This window comes from Mustela nivalis (assembly GCF_964662115.1).
Source record: "Mustela nivalis genome assembly, chromosome: 4".
Taxonomy (NCBI): domain Eukaryota; kingdom Metazoa; phylum Chordata; class Mammalia; order Carnivora; family Mustelidae; genus Mustela; species Mustela nivalis.
In genome coordinates, this window is record NC_139023.1 from 144,924,457 (window position 1) to 144,942,219 (window position 17,763).

Consider the following 17,763-nt stretch of genomic DNA (forward strand, 5'->3'; position numbering starts at 1 on the left):
TGTTATTTTTAAATTTTTTTATTTTTTTAATTTAAATTCAGTGAGCCAACATTCAATACATCATTACTTTTTGATGTAATGTTCCTTTTGAAGCAGGGATCTGTAGAGCACCTTTCCCAACCTCATCTTTATCACTTGATGCATTTCCCAAAAGCATCTGAGCTTTGTTGGAAAGTGGAGTGGATGTTTTCTCTTGTGGAACATCACTCATGGGGATAGATGGCTAGAAAGCCGTTGAAAATGAAAGCCAGGTCTTTCGAGTCAAAGATCTAGGGAAGATTTCTTGGTGAAACCCCAAGTGGACATGTCTGTGGAAAGCTCTCACCCCTGGGAGTCTTCAAAGAGAATTAAGTAGGTAAAGCCATAGGACCCCCAGTTGTTGAGGTGAGGGTCATCTAGCAGCAGGGGACCCTTGGAATTGCCCTAGTTTGTTGGTTGTTTGCGATATTTGTTGTTTTTATTGTCTTTGACCCTCCATCGTTCACTTCTTGTGCGTGTGTGCCAGAAGGTGGGCAGGGGGAGTAACAGGAGACAACAGTGAAGAATACATTTGACCACTTGACAGCCGCCATGGCACGAAGCCTGATCAGAGTAAAGGTTAAAATTGTTGGCCTAAGTCAGTGTTTAGAGTTAACTTTGAGTTAGGGTTGTCCTTGTAATCAATGTCATGGATTCTCGTGGTTAATTAAAAAGAAAGAAAGAAAGGAAGGAAGATCTCTCCCAATTCATTACACCAATATCCTTTTGTGAATATAGGGGTGGGGGAGGGCTTGGGAGCTGCTTTCTCTGCAGTTTTTGTTTTGTATGTATTTAAAGACTAAATAAAAAGCAATTCCATCTCCTCTCCTTTGGTAAATCTCTCTTCCCCAAAGGCCCATTTTCTCCCAGTGTAGACATACATTTTTAGTAAATAAAGGACTTACTGTGTGAACTTTTCCTTTGGCAGGCAGAATGATTATGAGCATAATCTTTTCATTACAAGGTACGTGATGTCAAAGCTTGGCAAATGTGCCCTCGAAGAAATGTATCATTTTATGTATAAGCTGAGATTTCAATAAGTAGCCATTTATCTCTCTATAGAGTGCTGTTCAGAGACGACAGAGTGCATTATTATGTTATTAGGGCTTTTTTTTGTAGTAATGTTCTTTTTTGATCTATTAAGAATTTCCTGGTGATTTCAGTAGTTTGGTAATATATTGTTCATCTTATAACAGGTATTGGTAATGTTGGGATGAAAACATTTATACAAAAGGATATAAAAGTCAAGGAAGCAGATAATCGACCGATTTATCAGCCTTAACAGACAATTTTTCTGATAAGGCCATGGTAGCCATAGTAAATTTACTTCTGATGGCTTGAGGGGACAGATTCTGGATGTTTTTTGTAACACGGAGGCGCGTGGAAGGGTGAAGGAGCAACAGAATCAGTCCGTGGGCTGACCAGTAGTGTTTTGGTCTCTGCGTTGACCTTTCGGCAGTGGATTCGTGCCGTATTTTGAACTGTCCCTTTCTTCCTAATTTGCCACAACGTACATGGTGATGAGTATATTTCTTGGTCTAGTAATAGATGCCTTCTCTTACCTAATGTCGTTCGTTCTCAAAATCTTTCATTTGTACAAAATTTGGTTAAAATCTGGAGGTAGGTAAAAATAACCCAACTGTCTGCTCACGGTCCCTGCAACCTCAGAGGACTTCACACTGAGCAGCAGGGCGGTCCGTTTTGTGCAGTAATAGCCAGCTTGGACAAAAGCTACAGCCCTAACCAAGGCCATAGTTTAAAATCTGGAGGTGAGCAAATCCAGAAAAAAAAAAAAAAGTCTCAGGCCTACGTGTATGTTAGTTTCCGCAGCTGCCGTAATGAGGTATCATGAACTGGGTGGCTACAGAAATTTATTGTCTCATGGTGCTAGAGGCTAGAAGTCCGAGGTCAAGGTGAAAACAGAGACACAGGGAGGACACAGGAAGGACCTGTTCCAGGCCTCTCTCTTCCTTGGCGGTGACAATGTCCCTCCAGTCTTCACTGTGCGCATGTCCGTCTCTGAGTCCACGTTTCCCCTTTTTGTAAGGACACCAGTCGTAGGAGATTAGCCTACTCTAATGACCTCATCTTAACTTGATCATCGGCAAAGGCCATCCTCCCAAAGAAGGTCACAGTCCCAGGTCCTGGCAGTTGGACTTCACCGGCTTTTCGCAGGGCCACAATTCAAGGCTTGACACGAGGTTTCATCCGTAGTTTGCACACAGTGTTAGTAAGCCAGGTGGTTGTTACCACAACGATGCCAGACAGTCACTTTAGAAGGAAGGGACTCATCTCTGAGGGCGTATGTGTTTTGAAATCCCAGCAAAATAAAATTTAAAATGTTGATTACTTGAAGTTCCTGGGGTACTTTTTGGTTACCTGGATAATTACTTTTTTGTCAAGCTACTCGTTCTCTTAGATTTCCTGAAGATTTGGGTTTGAACCTCGCTTTGTCACTCATTAGGTGTGTATGTTAGGTAAGCCATTAACCTGTGGAATCTTGGTTTCCTGGTCTGTAGAATGAAGGGACTGTGGTCTACCGCATAAAATCACGTAGGCTCACATTTGCTGACAAATAATCAGGCATCTGCTAAAGCACCCTGTATATTTGTAGTGTTTGATGCATGGTGGTTCATTTATTCAACAAATGTTTGTTGGGAGGCTTCTGTGTTCCAAGGCTGGTTCTAGAATTCTCTTGTTCCCTTCATGACGATTGCACCATGATTTAGTAGTAGAAGTACTGGCCTTTGGAGTGAGACATCTGAGCTCAAATCCTGTCTGTGTTGGTAAATCAGCCGTAGGGGACCATGGGCTAATCACTGGCCCTTCTAGACCTCTGCCTAGAGACTAGCCATATGGACTAAATCTCCAAGGCTTTTCCATCTCTAATTCAGACAGACACAAAATCCAAATTTATCAGATGGAGTTCTTAGTCTCTTACAGGTCCATGGTGCAGTCTGGGGAAGTTACCCTCTGTGATTTAGCTTTTCTTTCTGACGTGGGGGCAAGAGGACTAGTACTCTCTGTTTTCTGATAGTGATGATAGTAACAAGGGTAGCCACCCTTTACTGAGCTCTTGACACTGGGCTAGGTACTTCTCATAGATCCTTGCTTCCCCACATAGGGTGCTTGTGAGAAGAAATTTTCCTTGGAGGCTTGTGAGCTACACCGCTGTAGTATTTAGTAAGAACAAGCACAGCCACAGTATAGAGCAGAATACGGGATTCACTTGAAATGCTGAGCCAAGAGTCGAAAGAAATTTGGGGTCTCCTGGAGGGGACTTCAGCTTCATCATTTCCCTGGGCGGTTGGTTGTTCTGTGTTCTTGGCCGCTAGGGAGACTGGTGCAAAAGTTTGCAAAACACACTCTTTTCCCTATTTCATGTTTGACTCACATGAGAAAAATAGGATTATCACTTGTAATTTTGAAAACCTTTCTCATTTTCAGTACTAACAAGTGCTGCCTTTCTGACTGTTAAGCACATTCTTCCTCCTCATTCATACGTTTGACAAAGAGTTAACTGAGCACCTACTCCGTGCTCCGTACCATTCTAAGTGATGAGCACACGGCAGCGAACAGAATGAAGCCTGCTGTCTCGTGGAGCTTTTATTCTAATAATCAGTGATGTTGGACGGGAGACCCGAGGAACGAAAGGAGTCAGCCCTGTGGCTAATTGGGGGAAATTTGCTATTTATTTATTATTTATTAGCAAGGCAGAGCAGTAGGAGATGAGGTGTGATATAGATTTCTAAAAGCTTACTGTGGCTGCTGGCTGAGCAGAGTGGGGCAAGAACCGGAAGTAAGGAGGCCCACTGGAAGGATACTGCCATAGTCCCGGTGAGGGATGGCAGTGCTGTACGCCAGGGTGGGAACGGTAGACATGCTGAGAAGTGGCAAGATTGGGGATGTATACGGAAAGTAGAACTGACAGAATCTGCAAATGAATTTGATGACGGGTGTAAGAGAAAGGGAAGAGTCAAGGCAGGCTGCGGGGTTTTTGTTCAAAGCAATCATGGGGATAGAGGAGTTGCCGTTTGTGTTGAGATGGGCAGGGTTTTTTGTTTTTTTTTTCTTTGTTTTTTAAAGATTTTATGTATTTATTTGCCAGAGAGAGAGAGAGAGAGAGAACACAAGCAGGGGGAGGCAGAGGGAGAAGGAGGCTCCCCACTGAGCAGAGAGCCCAATGCTGGACTTGATCCCAGGACGCTGGGATCATGACCTGAGCCAAAGGCAGATGCTTAACCTACTGAGCCACCCGGGTGTCCCCAGAGATGGGCAGTTGGATGGAGGAGGTTGGGTAGCTCCTGGGTCACTGGAAGATCTGGCAACTTTATATAAACATACTGAAGCCCACTCAGATACTGTTGGCACCTCCCTTTGAAGATAAGGAGTGATGTGTTCATTTGTGTTACCTTTGTTTCACTCGTGGACATTTACAACAATACTTGGAAAACACTGCTGTGTGCAAGATGTGCGGCTTGACCCAGGGGGCCCCTTGGTGCTCTCTCAGTCTGTGGGCTCTTACCCTCTCCAGACTTCCTCCCATTTTCCTTGTGCCCTCATGGCACCTTTTCCCCGGCTGCACTGGTGACAGGAGTCTGGTTGTCTTCTCTACCCTGGCAGTTTTAAGTAACTAGCTGTTCTTAACCTTTCCTCTTGGCATTGCTGGCAGTGGTTGGGTACCCTGGGCATGGCAATATTTTGCTAACTGTGATCCCTGAGGTTCTGGCCCAAGGGCCAGTTGCCCACCCGTGTGTTTTACTCATACCATGGTCTTGGACCCCCAAACCTTTGAGAGGTCTCTTAGTGTGGGGGACGTGCTGAAACTCTCAGGCTTCAAAGGGACAGTGTAAAAATTGGCAGGTTAGGACCGGCCTAAATGAGGGTATGTTTTCTGCTTCAGATCATCAGATTGGTTCAGAATAGCCTGATGTGCAGCGTGCCAGACCTTTATTAAACATTACAGAGGTCACCATTCTTGTCTTCCTAGTGCCTCTTCCCTCTTTTTCTTCTGTCACTCACGTTAAGCCAATTGTAGAAGCCTCCTTCTGGCTTCCGTGTTAAGTCCAGAGAGCGGAACCTGACATCCAGCGGGCTCATCCGAGGGGAAGGACCTTTCTCTAGGTGGTAGGTGATTAAAAGTGAAAACCCAGAACCTGTGCAGCCAGGTTTTCAGCCTCCAGGGGAAGGTGGCCTCAGAGGAGGAGACTAACCTCTGAGAAGAGACGAGAAGCAACGAGAGAGAGAGCGAGAGAGCGCGTGCGCGCGAGCTCTGAAGTTGACATTCTCCCAGATGCTAGCTCCATTGGGCTCCTCTCTGGGTTTGGTACAGGGGCTGAGAGTCTCACCTGTCACTTCATGCAGTGCTAGTGGTCACTACAACCACAACGGCCCTGATCCTCTGGGCAGAGCATCAAGCAGGAATACAAAAATGACCCAATTCGTGGTCCCACCTCAGGCATTCATAATCTAAAATGGTCTGATTTCAAAAGGAGTGGGTACGGTAAGAAAATTGGTAAAAATCTGCCCTTTAACAAATCAGTAGATGGTCTGTTTCTGAAATGTGAAGAATTAAGAATATAAAAACCGTTCTATGAGGTTAGTTTCGCTAACGCATGTCACCCAAATATTAGCTGAGTCCGTGACAGGGCTATTTGCTGTCTGATGGTTTCATAAGAGCAAGCCGTCCCCTACGTGAATTTCTGGTGTCATCTGCTAAAATCATCTTTATCCCTTCAAGCTCCATTTCCAAAGCACCATTGGGGTTGTTTTATGCATCCACAGCTCTTGCTCGCTTTGTGCTTTGGGTGCTTGGGCAGCCCTCGCTCCCTGATGATTACAGGCCTTTGGGCAAGAGCCTGCTATACCCTGAGGTTCCCAGTTGCAGAGAACAGCTCCTTGAACAGAGTAGATGCTCAGGAAATGTTTGTCGAATTAAGTCAGTTATTAGCTTTGGCTCTGTTCGGAGCTTCTATACAGAGCTCCTCAAACTACTTTTTTTACACACCACTTTTGTATAAAATTGCATGGGAAAGTTGGTTGTATGATTTGAGGTTGGTATTACAGGTCCAAGTGATTAACAGCGATAGGGATACGTGACCCTAAAATTAAATATAGATATTTAGCTATCGATGTGTGCTGGCTGGAAAGGAAGGGCCCTTGGAAGATTCTTAGATGAAAATGAGCCAGACGGTTAGTTGGTAGGTACCAGTGAACACACCTGTTACCACAAGAAGGTGTTGACTGCCAGAGGACTGACTCTGAGTCAACGCCATCCCAGGCGAGTTCTGAGAATTTAAACCTTGTACTCTGTACTCTTCAAATGCTGCTGGTTAGATTCGCAATGGACCAACTGGTGGGATGGGTTCAGGGTAGATTTAGAAACGGGGCTTTTAGATTTCCATCTCCACTTACTTTAACCTCAGCCAAAAGGCATGAAAATTAATAGGTGCCTCTTTCTTGCATTTTCCCCCCTCTTTTCGTCCCCTTCTTTCTGATCGAAAATTGATTTGAGTATTTGTCCAATTAAATGCATCTGATTAAAAACTGTCAAACTGAAAAGGAAGTGAGCTGAAAAAAAAATGCAGCAGGAGTTGTGAATATCGAGTTACCGATTTTCTGCTTGAGAGCTGAATTATAAATAAATGTGTTAGGTAGTGGAATTTTGTTTTGTTTTCCCCAAAGGAGAAATATTCACCACATGGAAACAAAATTTATTCAGCATATTTTCGTTCCGTAATTGTACCATTTCTATTCTTAATTCTTTGAGTTTATGATTTAAAGTGAAAAACACCCAAACAGACTGTTGTGTAAAATTGACAGGAATGAGTGTGAACCTGGCTGTCAGAGACATAGGTTGTTGTAAAATTAGCAATGGAAATAGCTTCCTATTCTGGAGGTTAAAAATAATGTATTTAGAAGGAAGTTATTTACATTGGCCGTTTGGAGGCTTCCCCCGGAGCCTTAGTAGGGAAAGCTGTGAACTGCACAGTCGGTGTGCGCAGGAAGTGTTTCCGGGACCGCCGGCGGCGTGTGGGGTGCTCAGCTGTGAGGGGCCGTGATGCCGAGCCCGTGACAGACAGGAAAATGGAGCTGTCTCGCTGCCCAGGGGCTTTTCGAAGGGTGAAAGGAGTCAAAAGCCAAGCCCAACTTGTTTCAAAAGTGTGTGGTGTCCCACAAAGTGTAGGGATGCTTTGTTTCGAGCTTCTCCAGTGAGACCATCTTTCCTCTAGAAGGCACTAGAAGTTCCTGCCCACCCCACCAAAGGGGAGCTCCCTGCAGTTGGACCAGTGCAGCCTTCAAGGACATCTCCTGCTGGAAATCGGATGTGAAATACAGAGCAGCCCAGCAGGGGGAAGAGAATTCGTATTTGTGGGAGAAAAGCCTCGTTGCTGCTGTTTTGTGAACTGAGAGAGTGTGTGTTTGAGCCTCTTAGGATGGTTTGCAACCTGTGCCCCTCTCTGCTTCTCTTGCATTCATTTCTCTGAACACCTCCCCTACTTTTTGCTTGACTTCAGGTGATGCCAAAATAATTTCAAAAATGTTTCTCTTCGGGTTTCTGGTCTAGCTCCTCCTAGGCCGTGCATTAACATTATTTGGTCATTTATTACTTGAATAACTTCAATTTTAGTAGCAGCGTCTTCAGGAAGGCAATTAATAGAGTATTATCAGTTTTAAATGGACGGGAGTTTCCTTGTAGCCCAGAAGAGAGTGTCTCTCGGCCATGTCCACAAAGAACCGAGGATTCGATGGTTGAGAAATATCCAGGTATTTCAGAGGATGGAAACTGGTCTGTTTAAAGAAATGTTTTGTTTGCCTGTTTAGAGCTTCTGTTTTTTTGAAAGAATTGGGAACGTTGCCAGAAATGTAGGTATCGGCTGTTTGTCTCCTCCGAGAGGTTGGGATCTCCTTATCACTGTTTGATAGGATTAGAGCCTGAATGGCCGACTCCAGCTTTTGATGCGCTCACCACCTCAGAACGTTTGGAAGGGGAATGTTCTTGCTCACGGAGGCTGTGGTGGGGGTAGGAAATTCAGCTTTGTCTTTGGGGCTTTGCCCCGTTGATGTGCTGAATCCTTGAGGCCTGTGAATCAGTTTTTGACCAGGGCAACCAAGAAGCTGCAGGGAGGGAATGGAGAGATTAGAGTATGGGAATAATGGATACTTACCTCTTAATGGTGTATCTCAAGATAAGGGCTGAATACCGTCCTTATCTATGGGAATTCTCTTGGTCCCCTCTGTTTCAAGAGAGTGGAAGGATGCATGACCGGGCTGGGAGGGCTGCTGCTCCAAGTTCACCAGAAGTTGCTATTCAGGGATATCTGGCAGATGGCTCAGTGAGGCTGTGCAGAGAAGCACTGGCCAGGTGTTGTGAGATTTGGGTTCTTGATTCTGGTATTAGCAGTAGGTAGCCATGTGTCTTTGTTCCCAGCAGGTAGCCCCTCAGAGTATTTAACAGTCTCCGTGAAATGACAAGCCTTGGCCAAGTGGTTATGATTTTTTGTGGTTCTAAAAACCCTGGCTTTATGTACCTTGTTCTCCGGCACTTACCACATTGGTTCTAGACCAGTCTTGACTCTCTGGAGCGACTCTCGTATGACAAAACTATAACCCAGAACTATTTACTTTTGAATCATTTATTTTCCTATGTTCTTTGAGCGAGTGTCAATAAAGATCAGAGAAAGAGACTCTTGGAGGAGATAGTCACCTGTTCTTAGTGTAGTGATTTTTAAATCCTTTACTTTTCTTACTATTTACAGGACAGTTCCCATGTGATTTTTCTGAAGGATGGGATATTTAAACTGAAATCAGGAAAGGTGGTTTGCCAAAGGAACTTGAAATTAGCCCTCTTGTTGAAATTGATGTTGGCTGGTTGGTGTTTGGTAAAAAGCATCTCTTCGGGAAGCCACTGGGAGACGAGTAGTTCAGGGTCCTGCCGGTTGGAGCAAAGATGAAAAATGTTGAAATCGAGTGGGAAGAAGGAAATGTGGCAAATCACAAGGAACCAGACTGTTTTTAACAGAGAAAATTCAATTTTATCTGCCTTTTTCCAGCAAATTCCATTTGATATTTTACATTTTCTTGATAATTTAATAAAGCATCTCAGGAAGGAGTTGCAGAACTTTAGCTTAGGGAAAGAGAATTTGTCATTTGTGACATTTCTTCTCTAAATAGCACGGGAAGATCAATGTATTAGCTTGTAGCTCATGCATTACTAGTTCTAGCTACTTCTGTTCAGAAAAGAAACAGCATGTTATAGAGCAAAACTTGGCACAATGCGGAGTTTGGGCTCAGTCCCTGAACGTTCATTGAACTCTCCTGGGTCCACGCATTGTGCTAGCCACAGTGAGGGATGTGCGGGTGATACAGCTCCTATCTGCCTCCTAGGAACACCACCACTTACCTTCTAGAAGATGCCCTGATAATAGGTAATTTAGAATGATACAGAATCAATAGAAACAAAACACGGGAACGTGGGCTCTGCATTCGGAAGATGCACAGAGTCTGGCTGCTTCTCACCGCTGGCAGTCCCCTTGAGCTGAACTTCACACTGTCCTCCTTCCCCTGGGTTCCAGCCTCGTAGCTGGTCTTCCCGCTTCCACCCTTGGGCCTACAGCCTCTTTTCCACACAGCAGCCAGAAGAGGCCTTTGAAAATGCAAGTCACATCCTATCAAAGCCCTCTGTGGTTCCCAGTTTCACCAGGTGCAAAAGACCTTTCAGCAGTTTACAGCGTTGCACAGGTCTGCCTGGCCTTGCTGCCTCTCCACACACTCCCATCCACCCTCACTCTCCCCCATCCCTCTTTCTTTCTCATGGTATTTCTCCGACTTCTTCTCCTCCTGCTCTGACCCTCACGTTCCACTCAGCCCACACTGGCCCCCTTACTGTGTCCCGAACACACCCGGCGTGACCCCACATCAGGGACTTTACAGAGACTCCCTGTGCCTGGAGCGTTCTCCCAGAGGTAGAACAGCTGCCCGAACAATTGCTCACTTCTTCCATCTTTGCTCGGATGTCCCTACCTCCACAAAGCCCCTGTCTGAGCATCTCATTTCAGATCAAAACTCACCTCCTCCTCATTACCCCCAAACCTCCTTGTCCTGCTACGTATCTTTTTCCACAGCACTCATCATGCTCTGGCTTACTCTATGACTCTGTGACTCACTAGTTTTTAAGTTTTGTGTGACATCTATCTTCTTCCACTGGGATGTCAGCTTCAAGAAGGCTGGATCTTTGTTTTGTTCAATGTGGTCCAATCTAGAATGATCTAGAACAATGCCTGGCAGGCTGTAGGTACTTCACAATTATTGGTTGGATAAGTGAATGAACGAATGAGGAGAGATTCATTTTGAGAGTTCATAGAGAATCACAAGGAAGAAACTTTTGAGGTGGGAAGTTGAAGGATAAATAGGCTGGTTTTCTGGGGAAAACAAGGACATGCCTGATAGGAGGACTGTCTTGAGCCAAGGTAGAAAAATGACAGACCTCCCGGTGCTCTTGGCGTGACAGGAAGTCCTGACTGAGCAGGGCTTGGGGGGCAGTCAGAGGGGTGGTCGTGGTGGGTAGATCGTTAAAGGGGACTCTTAGTAGAGTAAGGGAACAAATTCCTAATCATTGCCTGTGTCAGGATGGCAGGTATGCTGGTAATTGCAAGCCAGGGCTCTCAAAGAAGTGACGTGCATGACCTGGGCAACATCGTCACTTGAAGGAATCAGTAATGTGAATGGTGTTTGCTCACGGGGTCTGATTTTCGTAGAGAACTTGAGCATCTGCAGATCACAGTCATGTGCTTTATGGTTTTAAACTTCCTAACAACTGGGTGAAGTTGCAATATATAACAGCAGGTATTATTTACATTTTGGGGTGAACTTTTCAAAAAAAAAAAAATTCAGTTGCGTCTTCTGTCAAACCAGCTGAGACTTGCCTGAGGTCATGGAATCAGAAGGCGGGGAAGCGAGCTTCCCACTGTCTTGTACCTCACAGACAACAGTTTCCCACCCTGCCAGGCTGCCTCTCTCTAACTGTGATGGGACACTAAAGGGATCATGCTGGTGTTTTTTTTTACAAGGGAGCAAACTTCTCTCCGTTTCTCCCACCACTGAGAATAGCAGCCTCTCCATGCAGTTCCTTTTTTACCAGATGCATTTTTCTCCCCACCCTCCCTCTCCCTTTCAGCTTGTCTGCTGTAATTATAGAAAGATGAATATGTTTCGTAGGTGGGTGTGTTTTTACCTTTGCCTGTTTAGTATTTTACCTTCTTCCAGGCGAATGCCAAGACTGTCTGACTCAGCACCTGACATTCTAGTAAGGTTGTTGCTGTCTTTCTTGTGGTTCTTGCGGGGGGAGGGGAAGAGGAGGCATGTCGTCAACTCGGTCTGAATGTCTTCAGACGTACTCGGTGCTCACTCGGGAGTAAACCTGATCTTCTTAATTCCCCCAGATGTTAGTAGGCTGGAAGAGGCGGAGGGAGAGCTCAGTGAAGGAGAGCACTGGTATGGAAACTCTTCAGAGACTCCGTCAGAAGCATCCTATGGAGAAGTTCAGGAGAACTATAAGTTGTCTCTGGAGGACCGGATCCGGGAGCAGTCCACTTCCCCCGACACCTCCTTGGGCAGCGCGACCCCCAGCAGTCACACGTTGGAGCTGGTGGGACTTGACGGTGAGGTCCTGCGAGACTCACTGCAGTGTCAAGACCACCTCTCCCCTGGCGTGTCTTCTTTGTGTGAAGATGACCCCCCGGGCTCCACGAAGCCGTTGAGCAGCAACCTGAGGCGGCTGCTGGAGGCCGGCTCCCTCAAACTCGATGCCACAGCCACGGCCAATGGCAGGGTGGAGTCCCCGGTAAACGTGGGCTCGAATCTCTCCTTTTCCCCACCGTCCCACCATGCCCAACAGCTCAGTGTTCTTGCCAGGAAGTTGGCTGAGAAGCAGGAACAGAATGACCAATACACTCCAAGTAACCGTTTTCTATGGAATCAAGGTAAGTGGTTGTCCAACTCAACCACCACCTGCGGCTTGTCCCCGGATTCAGCCATCCTAAAACTGAAAGCTGCAGCCAATGCCGTTCTGCAGGACAAATCTCTCACCAGGACTGAGGAGACCATGCGATTCGAGTCCTTTTCCTCCCCTTTTAGCTCCCAGTCTGCCAGTTCCACCTTGGCAGCCTTATCCAAGAAAGTCAGTGAGAGAAGCTTGACTCCTGGTCAGGAGCACCCGCCTCCCGCCAGCTCCTTCCTTTCCCTGGCTTCCATGACCTCCTCGGCCGCCCTTCTGAAAGAGGTGGCCGCAAGGGCTGCGGGGAGTCTTCTGGCTGAGAAATCGTCACTGGTGCCTGAGGACCCTCTACCGCCACCGCCTTCCGACAAGAAGCAAGAAAAAGTCACCCCGCCCCCTCCGCCACCGCCCCCACCGCCTCCGCCACCACCGCCACAGTCCTTGGAGTTATTGTTACTCCCCGTTCCTAAGGGAAGAGTTTCTAAACCCTCCCATTCAGGTATGGAATCTTTTATTTCAACCATCGTGTAAGGTTTTTTTTTTTCTTTTCCTTTTTTCACTGTAAATTGCCATGTCTTCTTCCCTGCTTTCTTCGGTTGGGCTTCCCGTCTGATCTGAGGCAGGAATAAAAAAGCAGGAGCACAAGAAAATACTTTAAGTAAGCAGTGTAGTGGGCTTTCATGTATGTATTATACAAAGACTTCACAAATAGCTTCATTTTTGAAAGGTAATGAATAATCTTAGAGACGTGCAGTACTCCTCCCTTTCATATAAATGATCTTTTTTTTTTTTCTTACCAAGTGCAGGCTAGGTCCATATGAGACATATTTAATGGGAGAAGATCAAAGCATCTTTGTCATGGAGTGCATGGCATCACTGAACATAGGGGGAGAAAAAAAACCTGCTGCTTTTGAAACAGTGGACAAGGGAGAGCCCACCCTCCTGCTGCCTCCCATCACAAATGGACTTTTGTATACAGTAACTACTCTGCCCTAATTTATCACACTATACACTTTTATGTTAGCATTTTTTTATTTATTTGTGCAGAATTTAAGCCTTTCCCACTTATCCTGTTCTTCTGTAATTTCTTGTCGTATAAGAACTGTAAAAAATATTGTCATTCAGACATAATCAAAGCATTTCCTGCAAATGCTTTTTTTTTTTTTTTTTAAATTCAAATCCAATCAGATTCTGAAGGAATGTGTATGTGGAAAATTTGAATCATAAGTTTTTGTGTGTGTGTGAGGGCAGTCTTTCCAAAGGAGAAGTCGCTTGTCTTGTGGAGCCTTGACATTCACAAGTTGTTCATCCGAGGGAGGGATTTAGTCACTTGTGTTCTCACGGTGGAAGCATCACTTCTTGTACCGGTTTGTTTTTAAATTGTGTGTATGATAAATTCACGGTACTGGGATGGATGTATGGAGCTTCAGATGTCTCCCAAGGATATCCTGTCAGACTGGAACAGGAAGTAGGCTATGTGTGTCCTCGTCAGTATAAACACTGCCGTTGTGTGTGTCTAGCCAACTTTGGATTATTTGCAGCCACATTGATGAAGAGTGCTTAGAATGGCAAATAATTGAACGATCGCAGCTAGCATCAATTTGACGCACTTATGACAAATTTCCATTCAAATTGCTGAGTGGGCTATATGCGGTAATTCTAATTATTTTAAAACTTGTGTAAACAGCAGAATAGAACTAGGAAAATGGATATCTGGAACTTTTATGACTCTGAATGATCCAAACCATTCACTCCAGAGTTTCTGAAGTGTCCATAAAATCCTAAAATGTTTACCAATTCTGAGTTTCATGTCCCCTCACTTCTTACCTGCCATCTGGTGAGATAAAGAGAGGAATGGCTAAAATTAGGAAACCAGGAGAAGAGCAAAGGAAGCTGGGTAATTTTGCAATGGAATAAATCACTCCTCATTTAGAGAAATTTCATTTACGCGGAGCAGCAGAAAGAGAGGCGTGGCTATATGTAACATGTAATTTTATAAATATTCTTCATACGTGGTTGTTGAATTAATGTGTTTATGATGTTTATGCTATAAATTCATGTGGACATAAGTTACTTGGAAAAGGTTATACAAAATTAATAATCAGTGTTAGTTGACTGAAGACTCAGAAAGAGGTAACTGATAAAACTGGCTCCTGATGTAAATTGTAGCAGCTTTATCACTGTGAAGTGTCTTGGGTATAATGAACAGTAGAGGTGAAGTGTAAATTTTTTTTTTCTACTCAAGTGCTTAGATGCATGTGAAGATGTAAAAGAGGTCATGAACTTCCAGTGCCCAGGAGACTTTTTGCCTGTTTTATTGTAGGTTGTACACCCAAGGGAAAAAATATCTTCCCTTTATGGTTTAAATGCATTTAATTCACACCAACATCTCAAAGAGCTTCTAAGCAGAATTTTACATGGACCTACCAACAATCATTTTTTTCTTTTCCTTTTGCTAAATATTTCTACTGCCAAAACCCTGACTATTTTAATCGACGAGTATTCACAAATTGAAAGATGGGGGGAAAGGAACTACTCCCTTGATTGAGTCTCTGCAACCCCCTGCGGACTGACTGGTACCCTGAGGCCCCTGTTCTCCACGTGCCCCTCGGCACCATCCGAGAGCTGCTGAAGCAGCCCCACTTGACGAGTCACTCATTGTGTAAAGCTCACACACGCGGGAACAGCGCTGTGAGGACAGACACGAGGGCTCTTGACATAGTCCCTCGAAAAATGTTCCGTGTGTCCATGGGATGCATCCTAAATTCCAGTTCTGTGTCTGACCGTGTGGGTTGGCGGTTGGGGAAGGGGAGTCTCTGTGGCACGTCTCAGTTAAAACCAATGTCGTCCCTTCAGGGCATGCTGGCTAGGTGTCGGGTTACGGAGGAGTGGATGAACTATTCCATTCTGTTATTTGTCTTCGTTTTGTGGAGAGATGGTTTGGTTGCTCTTACCAATTTTTGAATCTGAGGAGTGGAAGGGAAAGGTGGGCCTTCTCCATCTGCCCTCTGCCCCCCTGCTTCCCTTTCTATACACTGTACTGTTGGTTTTAGGGCAATCCAGGGCTAGATTCAGAGGTAATTTGAATCTAGATGTCATTCTTTACCAAGAACGCATTCTGAGAATGTGGTGAGAGCTGTCACCCATGTTTCTGAACATTTCTCTCTCTGTTTTTTTGTTTTTCTTTACCTTAGAAAGAAATCTTAGTTGAATTCACAATAGATAGGTAGGCTGGCTTCTTGCAGCAGGGAAGGGTGTGTGTTGCCTATTATTCATTTAAATAAACAAATAATAGCCTGCAAAAAAAGATCCTTAAAGATAACAACACACCATCCTGGTTTCAAGCAGTGCTTATATTTAAAACTGTTTCCCAAAATGTTGCAAAAAGGGCATAGAAAGTAGATTCTGGAGTTACAAAGAGAGATGTGCTAGAAAAGCCAATCCTGTATTGAGTAATTTAGACACCAGCATTTCTTTGACCTTCTTCAGGTCAAGGGAAGTCCAAACCATGGGGGGGATAAAAAAAAAAGTGTCTTTTAGGTCTGACCTTATTCCTCTTTTTTGAACAGGATTCAGTTGTTGCCAGGTCATGGTGTATTTAATTCCTTTAAAGAGCCCACCACTCAGTAGCCTTTCCCCCCTGCAAGAGAGACGTGACACTTGAGGAGGAGGTTTCTTTCATGTGACCCCGCGCCCCAGCACATGCTGCACTGTTCCTCTGAAAGGGGACACGGGAGAGAGAAGATTATGTCCGTTTGCTATAAAGATAAATGTCACACATTGACTCAATTCTCTTTGAAGCTACTGTTGGTTGCCTCTCAGAATAAAATAAATGGTTTTTATTTTAAAGACAAAGTTTCTTATAAACGGCCACCAAGATTCCCAGGATGCCAGACTCCTATTTAAAAGAAATAACAAGGAGAGTTTTGGAGAGAGGGTTTCCAAAACATCTTATTTTACTGAATAAAATTTAAATATGCTTAGAAGAAAGCTGGTGTCATACCACTGAAGGGTAAGAATAGTTCCTGGGTCAATAGAGAGAGAAACGTTCTGGGTACTGTTTTCTTTCGTATTTATGTGATGTTATTAAAATTTATTGCAAAGCCGTAGAAAGTCCAGAAAGTGAGGTAACCTCCTCCTCTACTCCCATTAGGTCCATGGTTTTTAGAGCCATAATCTGGGAATGATCACAAGACAGGAACTTGCTTAGAAAATTCAAGATTTTTAATCAAGATTCTTTTTAATCAAGATTCAGAACTATCTGTCACTGACCTCAATTATATTTCCCCAGCGCTTTAAACTCAGACTGCCTCTAGTCTTGATAATCCGAATATCTAAAACTTCTTAGTTTTCTTGAATACTTAGCAATCGTTACAATATGCATTAGTAACATGCAAGTCAATAACAGCAGATAAAACCAGTGATATTCATTGCCAGCATAGTTTTTTACACCTGGAAGTAGCATTTGAGAGACATGCCCATGCAATTCTATTAAAAGATATTAATTCCGTTTATATTGTTAGAAAGGAGGATAGGTCATCCTGCACAGATGTGCACTGGTGGGTTGGTAGACCTGGAGTGGAGTTGGTGATGAGGGTTATGCATACCTAGGGTCACCTGGCATCTTGAATTCCTTTGATGTGTTTGGTAAGATGTGTATGCAGATGCTACCCACAAACTACTTGCAAATTAGCTCGATTTTCTGCAGATTGCCACATAGGATCTAAGAAAGAAAAGTTTGGTTTCAAGGCATACAAAACAGTTGCATTGGTTTTAAAAATACCTACCTTGAGTTAAAGCAAGTCATTAATGAAAGCCTCCATGATATTTTTCCCCCAATATGTGTTGTTATTGCTTTACGAATTATATGTAACAACAGCGTAGAACACCAAACCAGAAGTGAATATATTGGCTCTAATCCCAACCCTACCACTAACTAGCAGAGGGATTTTAAGCCTACACCTCAGTTCGTCTTCTCATCTATCGACTGAGCTAGTTGGGAATTATCTCCAAGATTCCTTCCTGTGTTAAGATTCCTTGCTTTTCCTTTTGTATTCTTGAACTCTGTCAACTCGAACACTTTTTTTTTTTTTTCCTATATTTTGCATTAATTGTCTTGCTTCTTAAAATTCACCCTCAACTCTCCCACAAGATTATGTCTGCCTTGGGCAGATCTTGTCCGTTGTAAATAGTTTAAACACTCACCATTATACCTTACTAATGGTGTAGTCATACTGCATGCATTTTAAATATCAGCCGCTCCGAATTCGTTTTGGAAATAAGTAAGATCTAAGTACATGAACATCTCTCCACACCCATTCATTTGAGACATGTATTGGCGTGCTACGTGAAAAGCATGCACTCTTGGGCTGACATTTCGTCTCCTGGGACTTGCTGGCAGCTTCCTGTACCTTTTTCTTCCATTTCCAGCACTCATTTCACTTTTTGATACTTTCTTGACCTAGCCCTCTCCAATTGCTCTCATTACAGTCCAACAATTGATTGACTTGTGTATCATACCTAGCACTGTCTGGGTGCTGGAGACACACAGGTAAAGACCTCTAGCCTTGCCCCAGCCAATCCCCGCTCCCCTCTTCCTCCCTTTCTGTCTGTTCCGCCTCTCTTCATTGTTGAGCTGAATTTTACCATCAGAGTTCTGCCTCGGCTGAGCTGGATCCTACCTGCGTAGCATAGTGGACTCCTGCTCCGTTATTTTCTTCAGGCTTCTGTGACAAACCACCCTTTTGGGC

The 17,763-nt window shown here is 44.3% G+C and overlaps 1 protein-coding gene across 10 annotated transcripts in view; it reads left to right on the plus strand.

Moving 5' to 3' along the window:
* The window catches only part of ZNF827 (zinc finger protein 827), a 168,404-nt gene that overhangs the window by 19,359 nt on the left and 131,282 nt on the right, over positions 1 to 17,763 (plus strand). For all 10 annotated transcript variants that reach the window (XR_014311049.1, XM_082728252.1, XM_082728246.1 and 7 more), the window contains exon 2: positions 11,460 to 12,512. Coding sequence is in view for 9 of the 10 variants with exons in the window: in XM_082728252.1 (XP_082584378.1) it covers positions 11,460 to 12,512 (1,053 nt within the window). In the remaining variant the exon portion in view is untranslated. The remainder of the gene's footprint in view (positions 1 to 11,459; positions 12,513 to 17,763) is intronic.